This window comes from Urocitellus parryii, chromosome 1 (genome assembly GCF_045843805.1).
Source record: "Urocitellus parryii isolate mUroPar1 chromosome 1, mUroPar1.hap1, whole genome shotgun sequence".
Lineage (NCBI taxonomy): Eukaryota > Metazoa > Chordata > Mammalia > Rodentia > Sciuridae > Urocitellus > Urocitellus parryii.
This window is the reverse complement of record NC_135531.1, coordinates 245,412,113-245,434,295: the sequence shown is the minus strand read 5'-3', so window position 1 is coordinate 245,434,295 and position 22,183 is coordinate 245,412,113. Positions and strand designations below refer to the sequence as shown.

At 33.6% G+C, this 22,183-nt stretch overlaps 1 protein-coding gene across 1 annotated transcript in view; it reads left to right on the top strand.

Annotated features, from left to right (window-relative positions):
- The window catches only part of Dnah7 (dynein axonemal heavy chain 7), a 282,698-nt gene that overhangs the window by 112,874 nt on the left and 147,641 nt on the right, over positions 1-22,183 (top strand). Inside the window, exons 23-27 of the mRNA XM_026408842.2 lie at positions 6,339-6,507; positions 8,928-9,030; positions 9,151-9,278; positions 15,981-16,193; positions 19,694-19,792. Coding sequence (XP_026264627.2) covers positions 6,339-6,507; positions 8,928-9,030; positions 9,151-9,278; positions 15,981-16,193; positions 19,694-19,792 — 712 coding nt within the window. The remainder of the gene's footprint in view (positions 1-6,338; positions 6,508-8,927; positions 9,031-9,150; positions 9,279-15,980; positions 16,194-19,693; positions 19,793-22,183) is intronic.

Sequence of the window (22,183 nt, the reverse complement as noted above, 5' to 3'; positions counted from 1 at the left end):
TGTTTTTTTTTCTTAGACCTTTAATTCTCCTCTTAACTTTATCTTCTGTTTCTCTTTCTCTGCTGGTTTCTTCTTCTCAGCTTGGGCTCTCGTTATTCTCAGTTGTTGGAGTTGGTTCTGAAACTCTTCATCCCTTCTTTCTTCCTGAAACTCCCTGACTTCTTTTTGGTTTACTAGAGCCATCTTTTTCCTCCCTGAAATGTTGGTTTTCTAGAGTTCTATTCTCATGTGGTGTTTTATGTCATGCTTCATGGTTCCCTGAGTGTTCTTATCACATGCTCTCAGGCTTTAGTGGCCTACATCTTGAAGACTCCATATCTGTGCCACTCTACCATATGCTTTTGATTTATGTATCATATATATATATAAAATATATATGTAAAACATATACATTATATATATTATATATATATATCAAATATATACATTATATATATTATGTATACACACACACATATATATATATATACAATATACATATTATATATATATATATCACTGGATACCTCACTGCATATCTCATAGGGACTTGCATTTATATTTTTTTCCAAAATGTAACTGTCCATTTCCTTTTTTTAAAAAAAAATAGTACCTAAAGATGAGCTATGGAGGATTCAATGAAAAGGACAGGAACAAAAATCACAAAAGACTAACCACATCTACCTTTTTAAATGCAGGCTCTGAGCCAGTTAGGCTTGAGTTGGGAGAGAAGGAAAGCTTTAAATTGGATGAAAGATATTAACTATTATATAAGACCTAAGTAGACTTTACTAGTTGGGGGAGGGGTGACACAATTCATTAATATCTTAGAATGACAAGAAAAACTAACATATCTACCCTAGATTTCATCCAGCAATGGGGAACATATTTGATAAAATTTAAAATAATAATGATTAAAATTGTTTTCTGCTTACATCCTAAACCAGTTACTCAATAAACTAGTTAAAATTATAATTTTTTTCAAATAAATTTAAAGACAGAGTTTAATTTAGTATTTGACAATAATTTGGAATAGGAACTTGAAGATAAAGTACTTAAAGCCCTTTATTATTTAGAAAGAGGATAAAGGGATTTATTAATTTTAGGCTTCATTGAATGAAATAGGCACTTTTAAGTCAAAGTTAGCTTAAAAGAATAGAAATAGAATCCCGTATCATATCTCATATCATATCCATATCAGATGAGAAAATTGAATTTTAAAAATTTAATAAAAGATAATACATGAAAGGGGAAAAGCAAAAGAGAATAAAAATTAAAACTTGGGGAATATAAAACCCCAAACATTATTTTCTTTACTTACCATTGTTTCTTGCTTTGCTTTACTTCTTTTAATTTTCTCCTTACTGTGTAACAACTTTTAGTCATTGGTTCAGTGAATATCTGCAAGCTGTGTTCTCTTAGTCTTTATATAAATAATGCCTCTCCCTCTCCTTTTCTTTCATTCTCTGTCTTTGTTCAATTATTAAAATATGTGCTAAGTATAGAATTGTAGATGAACAATAATTTTCCATCAGACTTCCAAAGATAATATTCTCCTGGCATTCATCCATTGTGATTGCTGAGAAACCTGTTATTTTAATTATTATCTAAGTAAATTTTCTTTCTCTATTGTAATTTTCAAAATTTTCTCTTTATTGCTGATATCCACTGTAATGTTATTAGATGTGAATTATTTTTTCCTCATGTAGTCTTTCATGTCCTTAGTTGAGGTATCCTGATGGACCAGTTTCAGATTTATGTCTGAGGAAGGGTATATGGTTTTCTTTTGTCCAAATGTGCATTATTTGCATTACTTATCTATCTTACTTGGGAATTTTTTCAATTCATGCCTGTCTTCATTTATAGAAAATTCTCAGCCATTGCCACATAAATTTTGCCTCTTCACTATTTTCTTATACACTTCTTTTTTTCTCTGCCTCTTAAATATTTTTTACATTTGATATCTATATCTCTCTGGGTGAGTTCCTCTAGTGCATAGTTCTGTTTCCTTATGTTTATTTTAATATTAACCAATTCACTGAGTTTTCTACATTTTTGTTGCTAGAATTTCAACTTCTCTCTTTTATGAAATTGGCTTATCTCTTTGTGTTTTCTTCTCTCTCTCTCTCTCTCTCTCTCTCTCTCTCTCTCTCTCTCTCTCTCCAACACACACACACACACACACACACACACACACACACACATATACATTTTCTGGTGTCCATTACTTTCTATTTAAAATCTCATTTAGCAGTCCACCAGAATACCAAGAGGGCAGCGTGCCATATATTTAGTGACACTCATAGACTTTTGTCTACCTGCTTTTGTCATTGCAAGTCTGACCGAACTTTGGCACCCACCCCCCTCCCATTTTACCTTTGAGGTCATTTTAGTACGTGTTGTTTCCTCATGTAGTCTTTCATGTCCTTAGTTGAGGTGTCCTGATGGAGCAGTTTCAGATATATCTCTGAGGAAGGGTATATGGCTTTCTCTGGTCCAGAAAAAAGTTTAAGGTTAGGTTTTTATATGGGTTCACATGTGCAAGTAATTGGAATTTGAATCCCCTCCCATCAGTGAATGATATAGGCTTCATGAGGCCCTGCATAGAAGATAAGCTACTTTTGGTTGTTTTTTGTCTTTCTCCAATAGGTTACTAGAATAAATTTACTTCTCACTTACAGAAAGGAAGCATTTCAAGACTTCTAGATTTATATAAGTGGATACATTTCAATTCTCCACCTTGCCTCAATTCTGAGAATTTATTTTCTGTGTCTATGTAGGCATAAATATATTTGTGTTTATATGCAGATCCTAAAACAACATAAACCTGTGCAGCATTAGCATTCTCCAACTTTGCGTTCCCTCTTTGTTGGTGATTTCTCTTTTATACTTTAAAGAAAGGCTATGTACAGAAGACTTTTAAAGCTAATAAACAAATTTAGAAAAGTTGCAGGACACAGAATCAACATTCAGAAATCAATAGCTTTCATATGCTGTAGTAGTGGTGAATCTGCTGAGAAAGAAGCTATCCTATTCATGATAACCTAAAAACAAAACAAACAAACAAACAAAAACATTGGTCATAAGTCTAACCAAGGAGGTGAAAGACCTCTACAATGACAAGTATAGAACACTCAAGAAAGATATTGAAGACCTCAGAAGATGAAAAGATCTTCAATGTTCTTGGGTAGAGAGTTAATATCATCAAAATGTTCATATTACCAAAAGCAATATACAGATTCAATGCAATTCCCATCAAAATATCAATGGCATGCTTTATAGAACTAGGAAAAATACAGCCCTAAAATTCATTTGGAAGAATAAAAGATTCAGAATAGCCAAAACAGTTCTGAGCAAGAAAAGTGATACAGGTGGCATCACAATATCCAATCTCAAATTTTACTAAAGAGCTAACAAAAACACTATGGTATTGGCATCAAAATAACATGAAGAACAATGGAATAGAATAGAAAATAGAGACAAATTCACATACTTACTACAGCCATCAATACTTGGCAAAAGGGCCAAAAATATATGTTGGAGAAAAAAAAAACTTTTAAACATATGGTTCTAGGAAAACTGAGATCATTTAGATCCATATGTAGAAGAATGAAACTAAATCCCTATACCTCACCCTGCACAAAAGTCAAATCAAAGTGGATCAAAGATCTAGGAATCAGACCGGAAGTTTCTAGCAACTGCTAGAAGAAAATATAGAGTTAATACTCTGTCATATTGGTGTAGGTACTGACTTCCTTAACAAGACCCCTAAAGCTCAGTCAAGAATCAATAAGTGGGATGCCATCAAATTAAAAAGCTTATACAGTAGAGGAAATGATTAAGAATGTGAAGAGAGAGACCATAGAATGGCATAAAATCTTTGCCAGCTGCTCCTCTGACAGGGATTAATATCCAGAATAAATACAGAACTCAAAAAACTTAACACCAAAAAAACCCCCCCAAAAAAACCCTAAACAAACCAAAACAGCCAAACAACAACAAAAACACAACAAACAAATAATCTAACCAATAAATGGGCAAAAGAACTAAACAGATGTTTCTAAAAAGAAGAAACACAAAATACCAGCAAACACATGAAAAGTGTTCAACATCTCTAGCAATCAGAGAAATGCAAGTCAAAACTACGCGGAGATTTAATCTCACTCTAGTCAGAGGGCAGTTATCAAGAACACAAAAAAGAATAAATTCTGGTGAGCAGTAGGAAAAGGTGCACTTATACATTGTTGGTGGAATCACAAATTAGTACAACCACTCTGGAAATCCTTATGGAATTCCTCAAAATGAATGACCCAGTTATCCAACTCCTTGCTTTTCGTCCAAAAGAACTAATAGCAACATACCATAGTGATACAGTCACTTCAGTATATATAGAGGCACAACTCATAATAGCCAGATTACAGCACCAGCCCAGATACCCATCTATAGGTAAATGGATAAAGAAAATGTGGTGTATATACACAATGGAGCTTTACTCAACCATAATTAAGAATGAAATTGTAGCCTTCTCCAGTAATGGAGGGAAATGGAGAATTTCATGCTAATTGAAATAAGCTAGACTCAGAAAATCAAGGTTAAATGTTTTTTCTCCTGTGTGGAAGCTAGAGAAATATGAGGGAAAGAAGGTGTGGTGGTCAGGCCTGGGAGATAGGATATCAAAAGATATAGGGAAGATCAGTAGAGTAGAAGAAGGAGATTAAGAAGGGAGGGAAGGAGAATGAGAAGGAGAAGAAATGTGGAATCCATTTTTAAGATCACATTATATGCATATGTTAATATATCACAGAATTTCACCTTTAGGTATATGTACAAAGCACCAATCAAAAATGAATGAGTCTCGGGAGTCTCAGGCAAGAGGATTGAAATCAGCAAATTAGTGAGGCCCTAAGCAACTCAGTGAGACTCTAAATAAAGTATAAAAAAGGTCTGGGGATGTGACTTAGTACTTAAGTGCCCCTAGGTTCAAGCCCTGGTACAAATGAATAAATAGATAGATAGATAGATAGATAAGTAAAAGGGAGGTCAGTAGAGTTAAGGATGGAGAATAGAAAGAGGGAATGGGGATGGGAAAGGATGGGAAACAAGGACTGAAATGGAGTAAATCAATTTCCATGCATATATGACTTTGTCAAAATGAGCCCAACTTCTATGTATAAATGACACTGTAATTTAAAAAGAATAAAACAATAATAAATGTTGGTGAGAATGTAGAAAAAAAGGATATATTCATACATTGTTGATTGGACTGTAAATTATTATGACAGCTCTGGAAAGCAGTATGGATATTACCCAAAAGAATAGGAATAGAACTGCCATATGAATCACTTATTCCACTCTTTGGTGTTTATCCAAAAGAAATAAAATCACTATAGTGTAGTGATACAGGCATATCACTGTTTATAGCAACTCAGTTCAAATAACCAGGTTATGGAACCAGCCCAGGTGCCCATCAACAGATAAATGGATTAAGAAAATGTGGTACATATACATAATGGAGTTTTACTCAGCTTTCTAAAAAATAGAAATTATGACATTTGTTAGTAAATGGACTGAACTGGAGAACATCATCCTAAGTGACCTAAGTGAGACTCAAAAAGTCAAGGGTTGAATGTTTTCTCTCATATGCAAAAGATAGAGCAAAGTAAGGGAGCAGGGGGGTAGATCTCACAAAAATAGAGGGAAAATCAGTGGAGTAGAGGAAGGAGTTTGGAGAAGAAGAGAGGTGAAAAGGAAGAAAATGTGAAATGCATTTGACAAAATTATGCTATGTACCTATATGAATATACCACCAAAAATTCCACCTTCATGTATGTCTATAAAGCATCATTTTTTTAAAAAAATGATAAATGAATAGAAGGTTGACGAGTAGAGTAGAGGAAGGGGAATAAGAAGGAGAAGGCGAGGGAAAGAGGAATCACCAGAACTGAAATGAGCAAATTAAATTTCACGCATGTATGAGTATGTCAGAATAAACCCCACTATAATGTATAACTATGATGCATTCATAAAATCATGAAATGGCCATGTTATTTAAAAGTTACTGATTTACGAAACTTTTGTATATTCTTATAGTAAGGGAGCTGGATTGTTCAGGGTCACCTGAATTCTCCATTTTGACCAGAAGTCAGCACTGAATTTTAAAAATGAATTTGTTCTAAATTTGTCATATATTACAGCTATTTAGAAGTAGAATAGAATAACAAAGGAATGTAGTATCAGAGATTTGGAAAGCTAGTAGGGAGGAAGAAATGTGAATTTAGTTCTCAGGTTTTTTTTTTTTGGCATGTGCATTTTTAAAAATCACGTTATTTCTTAAGGGATGTCTATTTATTCTATTTCAGAACTTTATTTGGAGCCCTTCACTTGCATCTTGGAGGAGCACCTGAGGGTCCAGCTGGCACTGGAAAGACAGAAACTACCAAGGATTTAGCAAAAGCTATAGCCAAACAATGTGTGGTTTTCAACTGCTCTGATGGGTTGGATTATTTGGCCCTGGGAAAATTCTTTAAGGTTTGAATTGATTCTCCATTTGTTTATAATAGGAAAATTTACAGGAAAGTTGTTTACAACATAATTAAAATGCAAGTAAAAGCTTTCCTGTATCTTAAGAAAAGGTAAAAATTTAAGCAATGCCTCAATAATTCTCAGGGGAAGTAGGGTTCTACTTTCTGTAATTTTCAAAATTCATTTTAAAGTTTTGTTGAGGATGAGTTCTGCCTCCCTCTCCAGCCAGTCCCTGCTATAGTGGGTCATTGTTACTGATAGGAATGAGTGAGTGAGTCCTTAAATAACGTTAGGGCAGGTAACAGTTTGAGAACTTCTACATTGTGTAAAGGTTGTAGGATTTAAAGACTTTTCACCTGTAGATCTTGTTATCAGCAGATTCTATGATTCAGTAAATTGCCGAATTATAGGCACATTCTAATTAATCTTTTTCAGTGAGCTTAAATTCTGTTTTTGCTTTCTTGTTTTGTTATTTTTTCTTATTCTGTGTCAGATTTCTACTCATAGGTGTGTAAGATTCCAAAAGATGAAATTAAAGATTAAAGGAATTAAAGTCCCTTTTTATAAACACATGAATGTCTAGTCCATTCAGTAGTTCATTGATAGAGCTTGCTATTCTTTAAAATATTAAATGGTACAATTGAAGACAAAATAATCCATTTGGGGTTATGGGTTCTTTATATTTATATATTTTTATTTTCTGTAATTTTCAAAATTCATTTAAAATATTCTATAGTATTTACTTTTATATATTTTTCTTTAGAAAACTTAACATGAGGGCTGGGGTTGTGACTCAGCAGTAGAGCGCTTGCCTAGCATGTGCGAGGCCCTGGGTTCAATCCTCAGCACCACATGAAAATAAATAAATAAAAATAAAGGTATTGTGTCCAACTACAACGAAAAAAGAAGTATTAAAAAAAAGAGAAAACTTAACATGAATAAACTAGTGGAACTGGGATGTTGCTCAGTGTTGGAGTGCTTGCCTAACAGGCTTGAAGCCCTGGCTTCCATCCACAGATCCCCCCTGCCCAAATTAATAAATTAACAGAAAAGAACATAGAAGTTCTGCTCAATACCATAAACTGTTTTCTGACTAATATATTCTGATTATTTTATAACAGATTTAAAGTTTTATAGTACTCTATGTTTGTGATACTAAAACAATTAGAATAAGAATTAAAAATAAAAGTGAATCAAAATTATAATAAATAAGAAAACATTTAAATAACATTTTAGTTCATCCTCTAACAATATACAAAAATGCTATAATAATTATTTAAGAAATGAACACCAATTTTAAAAGATTCTATATGTAGATCGAGTAGCCACTGTATTTCTATGTGTTGAAAAAAATTCTGGTATATTAACAGTTTTTAATATATATTGTGATAGTCATAGTTCGATTTAGATTTACGCACTTAATTAAATTTGCTTATGATAATTTAGTTAATTATATGGATACTTTGTTAGGTTCAGACTAAATAATGGAGATAAAAATAAAAAAGACATTCTCATTATTAAGAACCTCGCAATCTATATAACTGAATATGTGACTATAAGTATTCTGTTCTGCGTTATTTCTAATCCTTTTACTATATATCATGCATTAGGGTTCACAAATAGAGTCTTCTCTAAATAATGAAAATTGATTATTCTTTGACATGCATGGAGTTTATGTTCAATTCAGTTTGGTTCAATAGATGATCTATGTACAAATTCAAGATCAGACACTATTAGCTGTGTGGGCTTTGCCAATTATCAGCATCTCATATGGTATATCCTTCGTTTCCTTGCATTAAAGGCATCTATAAAGTGCCATGCAGCATGCCTCTACCCTGACCACTCATGTGCACACCTGATATATCAAATGTGTGTTCTTAACAAATATTTGTTGAATTGATATTTTTAAAAAGTAAATTTGAATATTTGATTTTCCAGTTTTTCCTTAAGATCAATTGGCATATATTTGTGAGGTACCTGTGAGTTAGGATTGTACATTCAGGCCCTAAATTATGTTTGTTGGTTATTAAGGTGCTCAGACTACAAAGCAGTTTCATTGGCTACAGAAGTCATCTCAGTTAGAGGATTATTACAGTCTATTCTATTGAGTCCATATGGTAAAAGCAAATAAAATGAAATTATAAATGAAAATAAAAAAGGCTTTGAAATTATAGGAGTACATCTAAATACCAAAGGATACACAGGAAATAAAAAATAAATTGGAAAATTTCCAGTTGATCAAACTTTTTATTCATGCAGAATAATGAATTAGTAATGAAAAAATAAGCTGTCTTTAAAGATAAAAGTGAATAAGCAATTTCCTTGATAGGATATTAAATCCTTGAAAAGATCAGGTGAAAATGCAACATTTCAATGTAATATTCAATCAGATAAAGTTGAAAAATTTCATTACTCTTTTCTCCCAGGGACTGTTATCTTGTGGAGCCTGGGCTTGCTTTGATGAGTTTAACAGAATTGATTTGGAAGTGCTTTCTGTGGTTGCTCAACAAATCCTTACTATCCAAAGAGGTAATGAACTAATCTGTCATTTTATTATGTGAAAATAGAAGAAATATAGGAGGTAATGAATGGCATAAGCCACATTTATATGGGGTTTTGCTAAGTCATTTCATTCTTGATTATCCACAGGTATTAATGCAGGTGCTGAAATACTAGTGTTTGAAGGAACTGAACTAAAACTTGACCCCACATGTGCTGTCTTTATAACAATGAACCCTGGGTATGCTGGGCGATCAGAACTACCAGATAATCTGAAGGTATGAAGAATATAATGATATCATCTGTTTTCTTTTCACAATTTGCAAAGTTAATACAAAAAGAAAGAATATGCTACCCTAGAATTTTATGTAAAATATTTGCTTTCAGGCATGACAATATTTTATTTAGAAAATTGTTCTAGAAGATAATCAAGCTTTGAGTAAAACAAATATGTATACCTTTAGAAAATAAATATGTATACAAGGTTCAATTTCCAAAAATTTATATTTTTAAATAGTGTTAGACATTTAAGTTACTTTTAGTTTTCCTGCATTAAAAATAATGTCACAGTGGGTAGTTTTCCTTAAGGCTTTTCTCTATTTAAAACATTTCCAACTAGAGATGAGCAGTATACTGCTAAATTGCCTTGGAACAGAGGTTGGGACAATTTATTTTCCATATCAATCCTCAATTTTCATTAATATACTGCACTATTTTTTTAATTAAAAAACAGAACACTGCCTTAAGAAAATAGACCAGAAGCTTCACTTGAGAGTGTGTACACACACACACACACACACACACACACACACACACAAACAAACAAACAACAATACCTTCTTTTATTATTAGTGAAATATGACATTTTCTTCATATATTTTTAGCCATTTTATATTATTTTCTGGTGAATTGCATATTATGTCTTTTGCATAGTGTACAATGTTGGGGAATAGTGCAATGTCGATTTCAGATCCCAAACCAAGCCTTCTAACCACATTCCATGTCTTCCACCATTCACTTGTTTAGACTGACAGCTTCTTAAAGTAAATGAGCAATTTTTCTTTTCCATCAAAAACTTTTGATATGACAAATTGCTGCCAAGTATTTTTGTATCCCTATGTTATATCCTTTTATGTTAGCTTAGATGTTTTAGTACTTTGACATAGTGAAGGAAGAAAATGAAAACCCAGTAGTACATCCTTTACCTGAAAAGTGTTTTGTGACTTTTCATTGCAGTTTTCTTTTGGAAAGCTCATTTCGTAGCAGTTTTGCTATTCATTCCCTTATGTTATTCTTTTATTCAGTAGGATCAACCTGAATGCATAAATATTTATAAAAGCAGGAAAGGCAAAAATCTGTGAGAAGCTAGTGGTGGAATGCTGAGACCCATTATTGGTTGAATCTGTCAATGTCCCATGCAGACATTTTCAGAGTGTGCAAGTTGACACATGTCAAAATATTCTTGCGTGGTTCTTAGGATATTTTCCTTCTATATTAAGCCAAAAGTTGTTCTCAAATTTGATAGATATTGTTGTTGTTCTTGCTCTTCCTCCTATGGTGTTCTCTTTGATTAGAGCTGCTACAGAAAATCTGTTTCAAGTATATACGGAAATACCTAACAAGTCTGAAATGAAAGAGTTATAGATTCCTTAAAACAAAAACAAAACCACAAAAACTAAAAGACAAAAATCCAGCTGGGCCTTATTGTTACCAGTCTTCAGAATCATCCTTGAAATCTTATCTTCGTTTGATGATTCAGTTAACCACCAAAACCCAGGAATTCCATCTCATGAAAGTCTTATAATTCCTGCTGATCCTGGCTAGGCCTGCTGCCACACCTTGTTTTTACCCCTCTCAGTCTTCTTTTGGGGTATCTTCCTGTGACAGCTCTCTTTTCACCAATTTCTTTCCCAGTGGAACTCACCATTACTCTGTTGCCACTGTTATCTATCAAACAAAATATAATCATATTATTTCCAGACTTAAAACCTGCTGAGCTCCTTCCTGCCTAAAAAATAAAATAAGGTTCAAATTTCTTAGTAAAATCTATGAGAGCCTTGGCCTTAGGGCCCATTTGCCTACATTAGACTGTTCCATGGGACCTCACTAGTCTCTGAATGTCCAATGCCTTTCTGTTCTGCATGCTCTTTTCTCTCCTTTGAGTGTTCTTTTCCTGTTAGATTAATTTATACTCATCCTTTAATCTAACAGTGAACTACTTAACATACTACAGTTCAAATATGACCATCTGGATGAAGTCCCTGGACCTGGCAGAGGTTTGTGGCTGAATACTGTCATATCCACGTCCATGGCTTCTCTGGGTACTCCTCTGTTGGAACTCTTAACTTGTAACCAGTTGTCAATCTCTTCCCTCTGTCTAGATCTCTGGTGGCCAGTTTCATAAAAAACACTTCACTGTTGGAGAGTTCTCAGTCTGCCAGAAGGTATATTGGGCAGGACTTCAACAGCACCAGCCTGGCTCTCCTTATTTTTTTTTTTTTTTTTTTTTTAAGTTGCATGCACCTCATGTATCTTTGTCTCAGCAAATTCTGGGCATTGATCCTGCTGCCACAGGCCACTTTAACTTTCTCAAACATAAGCCAAGCATCAATCCATATCCCTCCCAATGCTGTGATACCTCCCAAGCTCTCACTAGACTTAGGGATAGGAAGGGGGTTATGGGGATTCACAGTATAACAGCAGCTCCTTTCAAAGGAAATATTTTCATAGATCCTTCTTTCCTTACCTTCTCTTTCAAATATAATCTACAAAATTGTGAGATGAGAAGTGTCAAGGGTTGTAAGCATTTTCTTTGTAAGTTTTGCATATTGGGCAGGTAAGATGCACTTTGGTAACTGATAAGTATTATTTCATGCAAAAAGAGTCTCATTTTGACACTTTTTTTTGAGTAAATCTCAGTTTAATGAGCTCCTATGATATCTTACATAGCAGGTCACTATTTCTGGTGAAAGCCATAGCCAAGTGTTTCTTTTCATACACACATGCTCTATTTCTCCAACAATGTCTAAAGTTCATGGAAAGGTAGATTTTTAAATTGATTTTAAATATATGACAGTGGAATGCATTACAATTCTTATTACACATATAGAGCACAATTTTTGTATCTATATAAAGTATGTTCACACCAATTCAAGTCTTTATACAGGTACTTTGGGATATTTTTGCATTACAATTCTTATTACACATATATACCACAATTTTTCATATCTCTGTATATAAGGTATGTTGACACCCAATTCGTGTCTTCATATATGTACTTTGGAAATTATGTCCATTATATTTAACCATCCTTGCTAATCCCCTGCCCCCTCCCTTTCCCTGCCACCCCTCTTCCCTATCTAGAATTCATCTATTCCTCTCATGCTCCCCATCCCTACCCCACTATGAGTCAGCCTCCTTATATCAGAGAAAACATTCGGCATTTGTTTTTTGGGGGATTGGATAACTTCACTTAGCATTACCTTCTCCAATGCCATCCATTTACCAGCAAATGCCATGATTTTGTTCTCTTTTATTGCTGAGTAAAATTCCAATGTGCATATGCCACATTCATTTTGACACTTGTTACATCTAGATAAAACCTTCCTAATAGAGCAATTTCTTAAGCACAACTCCACTTTGGAGAAGCTATATTTTAGATTGAAACTATTCTGAGGAATGAATATTTAATGATCCTTTCAGAAGAGTTAAATGGTAGAAGCCATGGTAAAATGGGCATGTTCTAGATCTCATGTCCCAGAAGCCAATAAACTGATACCTAGCTTTCCAGAGAGCATGTGGAATGAGACATTCTAGTAGTACTGTAAATCCTGAATTTCCCATTTTACTCAACTAAAATCAAACCCATTCCTGAACAGGTCAAGGTAATTTTGAAATTTATTTCCAGGCCTTAGAAAGAAATAGTTAGAAGTTACTGCATAGTGGCACCCTGTCCTCCAACAATGCATCTTAATTAAGCTTCTCTAGAGACCCTCACCACTGTTGTACTTGTTAACAAAATATCAGTCAAGATCTTTACAGAGGGCTCAGTGTGGTTGGACACCTATTTCCCATTGCTCTGCTCTATCTTGCAAAAACTAAATTTAACTGCAGACTTGATGGATATACTCTGCTTTTGTGGTATATCCTGTAAAATCTCCCCTGATTATTCTAAGAAATGGGACAATAGGCACCTTCTAAGAATTCCAGGAAAAAAAAATTGCTCCTATACTTCTATGTAAACTTCTGAAAAAAGTTATAAACCTGTAAGCTCTTCCCACCATAGGGTGTAAAGTTTAAAGAATTGCTAGACTTGGCGTTCAGAGAGAGAATTTGTTTTTTTTTTTTTTCATTTTTTGATAATTTTAATTTTTGAACTGATAGAAACCTTTTCCTTAATTGTGATCTTGCTTGCCCGAGCCAATATTTTTTTTTCCTTTAAACTATTGGATAAAATTGATGCAAATGTTTACAGGAAAGAAACAAATAGTATAACTCAATTTCATAAAATAACTTTAGTTGTGATATATCAGAACTAAATCAACTTTATAATTTTTTTTTATTGGTCGTTCATAACATTACATAGTTCTTAATACATCATATTACATGGTTTGATTCAAGTGGATTATGAACTCCCGCTTTTACCCCGTATACAAATTGCTGTATCACATCAGTTACCCTTCCATTGATTGACATATTGCGAGAGAATTTGTTTTAGGCAGAAATCCCCTTTAGACTAGCTGCAGCCAACAAACCTGCTTCCTGCTAATTTCTCTAGTGTCCAGCCTCTTCTGTCCTGCATCAATTGCTTGAAGTTTTTTTTTTTTTTAATTTCACCAATTCACAGGCCTTTGACAGCATACTCCAGGAAGTAGTATTTTATGTAACAGTCTTCTTCCATAAATATCACTAATTTCTACTGTGATAAACATGAAGGGCTATGCTCACAATGGTTACATATGTTCGGATTTATGCAAGTCCTAGAATGGTACCAGTATCGTATCTATGTCTTTCTCTTCCTTTTTTCCTTTCTTTTTTTCACTCAAGAAGTTATGCGATTAGCTAAGCTAGAATCCAATTTATTTTTTTTTCCCTCCAAAGTGCTAAATTTTCCCCAAATTTACCGCTACCACTAACAAATTATTTCTGACATATCCAAAACCAAACTATTTTAGGTCAGTATGTCATATACCTTGTTTTGGAGTCCTTCTGCGGACATCTGGACTGATATTTTGTTAATAAGAACACTTGTGATAGGATCTCTAGAGAAGTTTAATTAAGATGCATTGGTGAAGGAGAGGGTGCCACTACACAATAACTTCTAACTATTTATTTCTAAGGACTTGCTCAAACTGAATTAGGCCTAAAACTGTTTTGATCAGCATGCTTTTCTCTGTGATAAGTAAGTACCAATGTTAAATATTTGGTGGAGGTCTCCTAATAAGTGGAACATCATGATAAGCTCTTGAAGTATCTTTACTCACTGATTTTTTGTTTGCTTGTCTTTGGGTTTTTTTTTTTTTTGGTTCTTTTGTACCAATGTATATGTTTCATAGTGTTTTACAACCATATTGCTACTGTGCTAGGAGAACATGAATAGGAATATGAGAAATATCTTGGGTGGTCAGAGGAAAACTTACAACACAGTACTAGGTGTTGATGCCAAACTCAAATAGCCATTTGTACCATTGTAGAAGGACTGTGTCACCCTAACATAGCCAGAGACTGACTGACTGATTTGCAAATTCAGTCATTCTCTTTTATTCAAAAGTAGTTGTTGAGAACTTACACTTTTAAAGAGGTACCCTCTGGATTATTCTCCTTCATTTTTTTTTCCCTCTCATATATGTAGTAGTTAGAACACTCAAGATTCTCTAAGGTTACTTGCTCATACTATATTTTTGACAATTTCTTTTTTCCATTCTCTAATGCTAACCTTATTGATAAGTCAGTACTAAGGCCTCTGACTAGCAACTTACATAATCTATTGAAAGGGGCTTGCTTCATACAAATCTTTTCCTTGTTCTCAGATGTGTAAGTGTCATAATAGAGCACTTATGCAAGATGTTCATATTTATTTTTATCTACCTTGTGTTTTGATAATTCAATTAATTTCTGAAGATAAGATATTTACAAAATATATGAATACAATTACCATTCACTATTACCATTCATTATAGGGGCTTTTTATCCCCTCAAGAATATTATTTTTCTTTTCTGTTTAGTACAAGAAAGTCATGTTTTACTACATGAATTACTGAAACTTAAATTTTCATATTTATTCTTTAAATATCTATTGAGCTTTCTGTTTACTTACCATACATGACATTTATTTGCCCACAATATTTAAAACACTGTGGGAATAAATTACCTTTATAATTTGAAAAATTGATTTATCTCTAATAATAGTCATCTAATGACTTAACTCTAATTTTCTTCCATTCTTATGTTTGCAGAAAGCACAACATTACTACAAACTCAAAAAGGTTCAGAATTTCCCAAAATATGTCATTTATCTAAAACAGTCTTGTTATGAGGGGTTATTTGATTAGCCCCAGATTATAAAATTAATTAGATCCCTAGATAACCTTGCTTGAAGCCCCATCTCCCAACAGTAGGCACTTTCTCAAACCAGTCCAGATGAGAAGTCCAGCTTTTGGACATCCTGGCCAAATCTGATCTTCTTTTCCCTATGATATGCTGTTTCCCACAAATAATATAACATAATTGATACTTAACATTTAAGAGAGAAAAAATTTATATAGTTAATGATATATTTATTATTATATCCAAAACTAGGAAGCCAATTTTTAAAAATGTATGATTTGAGCATTGTCATTTAATACTTGTTTAATAAGTTTTATTTATTGTTGAATAAATGTTAAATTGTTGCATAAAAACTATAAAGTTGTATATGGTATAAAATAAAGAGTATCTTAATGATCTTTTTGTTCCAAAGCACCTTTTGTATGCATCCACAGGCTCTCTTCCGGACAGTAGCAATGATGGTCCCTGACTATGCCATGATTGCTGAAATAGTCCTGTATTCCTGTGGCTTTGTCACTGCTCGGCCACTGTCAATAAAAATTGTGGCTACATATCGCTTATGTTCAGAGCAGTTGTCATCTCAACATCACTATGACTATGGAATGCGGGCTGTGAAGTCGGTGCTGACAGCTGCTGGGAATCTAAAGGTAGAAACTTGAGTGTTTCTGACTCATACATTTCCCATTTGTAAATCTGAGGTTTGTGTGTCTTCATAGAATAGAGTTCCAATGACAAATTGGTTTCATGAGTTAACTGAAAAATTAACTATTGTACTAAAATATTTTGTTATTCTGTAAACATGAAAAATAAATTTTTATAGCCATTTTATAATAATTTCTAAAACCTAAGAACGTATACTCTTAGTGACTTGAGTTCTATTTCATAATTTTAGATATAAGAAACTGGGTACTACAAGGAATAATATTGCTTGATGCTGAGAAATATTTTTAAAGAATTTCAGTCTATAAAACATATACCCCTTTAAAGGAAATAATGTATAATTAATAAATATATATAAAAGGTCCTAAACACCTTCACTTAATACAATTACCAATTGTAGCCAACTGTGGACTAGTGGTGATCAATTTGCAATAAAATGTTTGTACTTAAAAATGGCCTAAGTAACACACACAAATATATATACACAGATACACATGTATATATATATGAAAAACCCAAATACTTTAAGACTTGATTAGAAGTATTTTGTGGGATCGTGAAATATAAATGTACATTAGTTAGTTCTTTAGGAAGGCAAGATAGAGCTATAGTTAGGAGCAAAATATGCAATGTGACCTTGGAGCTTATATAATTTTCCTGTTCATGATTTGAAAAAGATATAGATTTTAAAATCTATCCTATGTGATTAAGAGCAATGGCATGCATTTTATCTTCTATAATAATGTTATTGAGAATGCTGATATATAGTGGTGATATTCCATTTCACATTAGCCTAACATAACTTCAAGTCTTTGTTTTTTGCAATAAACAAAAGTGCCTAGGAGCAACAATTTGTATTAACCTGGCATGTCAGTATTACAATGCAGTCAGATAATAGGAGAGATAATGCATTGTTGGTGTGTATCATCACTGAAATCTTGACTGTGGAATTGAGCTATTAGAGTTAGGCTGCAAATGAATCCTGAAAACGAATCCTATCATTCTTTGTAGAAGCTAATTTATAATTGTTGAATGTTTTGGCTTGAATATTTTGAAGTTTGTTTCTATTATATAAAGAGACAATTTAAATAAACATTTGCTTCCAAATAATAGTCTCCCAAATAACAAAACAGACATCTGATACTTCATAATTTATTTGTGGTTAGATTGAGCAAAGACAAAACCCTGATGGCCAGGATTTGTTTTTGGCAATAGGAGCTCTAGAGATTCAGAGATGGCTGAACCTGACAGCCAGACAGCCTTGACTTTGTAAGACTGAAGCCACTGTAGCAAGAACAAGACATTTATTTGGTATAAAGATTTTAGAGAAAAAGGAGAGGGTTCTAGAAAGAAAAGCATGATGGCCAGAGAAATTTTGGAGTGAGATGGTATCAGAGTTGGGAATAAATAATTCTGGAGTTAGATTTCTGTTAATTATGTGAGTGCTATCATAGGCACCAGTAACAAGTTCAGAGTTTAGTCAGATGCTTAGTTAACTCTGGGTAGATGGTTTGGAGTAAATGTAAATGTTCTTAAATACCCTCAACTGAGTAGCTTACCCAGCCACCTCCACGTTCTCTATGGGCTGACACATGTGGCACAGTGAGCTACAGCTAGCAGCATTGCACTTCTCTGCCCTCCCACTTCCACTTCTGTCAGAAAAGCTTACCTCATTCCTTACCCAGAGGCGGTTTGCTGGCTTTGTATCTTTGAAGCCAGTTGGAACATATTACTGTTATTATGTCATTTAATTGCATGGTGGAGAAACCAATGATATATATAAACATGAAAAGAAGAAAAGTTTCCTTTCTATGAAAGCTGAGATTCTTGTTTAAGAAAGATTCAGTAAAGGTGAAATGCTAAAAAAAAAAAAAAAAAAAAAAAAAAAAAGACTTTAAATTGGATGTGGATGAGAAAAATTTGTAAAACTGAAGGGCTTGGAAATTTATAAGGATGACACACTTAAATTATTATACAAGTAAGTATCTTTGAAGACCATTATCCCCTTCAAAAAAAATGAATGACACAACTGGATGGAATAGATGATGCTTTACTGATACAATTTTTTTTGCAATAAATAAAAAAGGGTGCAGACCTCAGATAGAACATTAATCTCTATAATATAGAAAGAACTCAAAAAATACAAAGGGAAAAAAAAGAATAACCCAATCGTTAAATGGGCAAAGGAATTGAAAAGACACTTCACAGAAGAAGAAATGCAAATGGTCACAAATATATGAAAAACTGTCCAACATCACTAGCAATTAGAGAAATACAAATTAAAACAACACTGAGATTTTATGTCACTCCAGTCAGAATGGCAGTTATCAAGAATACAAGTAAAAATAAATGTTGGTGAGAATGTGGGAGAAAAGGTGTACTTATACATTGCTGGTAGGACTGCAAAATTGGTGCAACCACTCTGCAAAGCAGTATGAAGATTCCTCAGAAAACTTGGAATGGAACCACCATTTGACCCAGTTATCCTACTCCTCAGCATATACTCAAAGGACTTAAAAATCAACATACAATAGTGATGTGGCCACATCAATATTCATAGCAGCGCAATTCACAATAGCTAAGCTATGGAACCAACCTAGTACCACTCAATAGATGAATGGATAAAGAAAATGTGATGCATATTCACAATGGAATATTACTCAGCCCCAAAGAAGAATGAAAATATAACATTTGCTGGTAAATGGATGGAACTGAAGGCTATCATGCTAAGTTAAATAAGCCAGTTCCAAAAAAAACCAAAGGCCAAATGTTCTCTTATTTGCAGATGCTGACTCACAATAGGTGGGAGGGAGGGAGGAGTGGAGGTTCACCAGATTGGATGAGAGGAATGAGGGGAAGGAAGAGGACATGGGAATAGAAAAGACAGTAGAATGAATTGGAAATAACTTTCTTATGTTCATATATTAACATACAATGTATAACTCCACATCATGTATAAACATAAGAATGGAAAGTTATACTTCATGTTATGTATGATGTCAAAATATATTCTATTGTCATGTGTAACTAAAAAGAACAAATTTTTTTAAAAAGGATGCAGAACTCTAAATTCAGAAAAAAAAAAACATCCTGGCATCAAAATATGAGAAATGATTGGGTGTTTTAAATTTAAATACATTACTTTTTTCCAAAATGCCCACTTGTAGTGATTTTCACCTACTGCCTGTCTTAAATGTGAGCTCTACCTAATATATAGGTAATGGTGACTCCAGGATTATATTGAATTCATGGTCAATGGCTTCTTACCTAATATGTCTGAAAATCTAGTTAAACCTAGGTTTTTTAAATACACTAGTAAAACATTTAACAAACAGAAATGTTGGCATACATAATTAATCCAACAATATCAAAACAAATGAAAGTAACCTTTTTGCATTTGTTTAAATTGTACATAGGGCCTGTGTATTTGTATGTGTATGAACACCATAGCAGATGCAGATATCTTCATAAATATCTTTTCTTTTAGCTGAAATATCCAAATGAAAATGAAGAAATTTTGCTGCTTAGATCTATTATTGATGTAAATCTGCCAAAATTTTTGTCCCATGATTTACCACTCTTTGAGGTAAGAACAATTATTATTCCTATGTGTCAAAACTCTTATAATAATGTACTATTTATCAAACGTCTAAATTTTTAAAGTCCTTGTAAGAAAATTCCACTATAAAATACAATGACATGTTATAGAGAAACGTAGATCATTCCTTATTTTACTTGAGATATTTTCTCTAGCTTTGTTGCTTTGGATAACTTTCAGCAACTTGATATTTTTTAAAATAGTACTTTTTTCCCACTACAGAATATAATGAGCAAGCAAAATTTTAAAAATGTTTCCTTATAAATTCCACACGAATGTAGGCTCAGACTCTGTGAAGAAGTGTAATTTGCCTAATACATCACTGAATTCTAAGCACAGAATAGATACTCAGTAAATATTCATTCAGTTAGTGACTGAAGAAATAAAACAAATAAGCTTAATTTTTTAAAACAATGAGATGACTTTTGTGAATTTTTTTCCAGATTATTTTAAATAAGAACCAAGTTTGATAATCATCTTATATTTTAAGATCAACTGATGAGCAACTGAGAGGAGGAAGTATTAGATGATTAAAGATAATGGTTATATTTCCCTAATATCATTTGGTGTCATTCTTTTTCTCTTCCCCATTTCAGGTAGAATAGTCAAGGGAGCAGTGGGCTGCTTATAAATGTTAGATGTCCTGTCTTGCACTACTTGCAGGACAGACATTTAGCTTTCAGCATGTAAAGACTGAAGATACTATGGCTTTCATGGAGAAGGAGAGAAGCTGCCACTAGTGGGGCCCAGTGTCATTAGCTATGCATGGCAACTATGTTTCAAAATTTTCTGAGAGGAGCTTTCCTTAGTATTTAGAGTTGGTGGTACACATATTTTATGAAACAAATCAATAAGAAAATATTTCAAATTTTCTTCCTTAAGTTCTTCCTCAGTTTCCTTGGTATTGGTGCATTGTACAGATTTTCCAAGAACAAAGATATATTTATTTTCAGAATGTGGAAACAACACCTCACTAAATGTATTCTTCTGCTATTGTTTATTCGTTCAGTAAACATGTATTAAGCATGTTTCTCAAATGGAACATACTTGACATTTCCAACTGGGACAATTTCTTGTTGTGCACTGCTGTCCCAAGCACTGCAAGACATTACCCCTCAGATCTCTATAGACTTATCTCATAGTGACAAGCAGAAGGACACCTCCATACATTCCCAACTCTCTAACTGGCAGGAACATGAGGAGTTTGATTGGAAGGTACTGAAAACCAAAAAGATTCTGCTTCTTTCAGATATATGCATAACCAGCTGAACAATGTGAAAAGATTTCCATCTTTTTATTTAGCAAACACTATGGCCCTAATATAGAGCAGGCACTATTTGTGAATATATGTGTGTGTGATGCTGAGAATAAAGCCTAGGCCTCCCACATGCTCGTATGTACTCTACCACTGAGTGTAGCCCCATCCTGAACCAGGTACTATTTTAATTGCTTTACAAAGTGTAATTATTTTAATACTACAGTGACTCAAGAGGACAAGTGCTATCATGAGCCCTGTTGTATAGGTGATGTAACTGAGGCACAGTGATGATAAGTAACTCGTGGCAAGTACTCGTGGAACAGGGATTGTAACCACAGTCAGGATGCAGTGCACTCTGAACTCTTTGCTGTGTTGTCATTTTCCCCCCAAGGAAATTTATTGCTCTGATGAATTGGGATGAATTTTTTTTTCATAATAGTATCTAAATAAATGTAGGGGCAATTAAACTGGTATCATAAATAGCATAGTGTATATGCTTTTATATTAAACACCACTGAGATTTCAATTTTACCTTCAAAGTAAAAAGAATAGTCATATTTCTCACATGAGTTGTGATAAAATAACCTGACCAGTTTATAAAAAATAAGTTTCTTTGACCTTGTAATTAAAACTATCTATGAAAATATACAAAATAAAACTGTAATTCTTTTTAATCATACATTATGTGATTGTATTCACTTCCCAGGGTTTCCATGACAAACACAAACTTGAAGCATAAGGCATCACTTATTCTCTTGAAGTTTCGAAGGCTAGATCTGAAATCAAGGTGTTGGGAGGCCATGTTCCTGTTGAAGGCTCAGAGAAGAGTTCTTCCTTGCCTCTTCCTAGCTTCGGAAGCTAGGAAGCTAGGAAGCCTGGCAGCTCCCTGTAACGCTTCCTGCTTCCTGGCTTGTGACTGCTTCCCTCTAGGCTCTACCTCTATATTTACATGACTTTCTTCCCCACATCTGAACCTCTCTCTCCTTTCTCTCATGTAGATGCCACTCACTGGATTTAGGGGATTCCCTAAGCCAGTATGACATAATCTTAACTAATTTTGTCTGCAAGACCCTATTTTCACATAAGGTCACATTTTGAGGTTCTCAGTGGACCTGAAATTT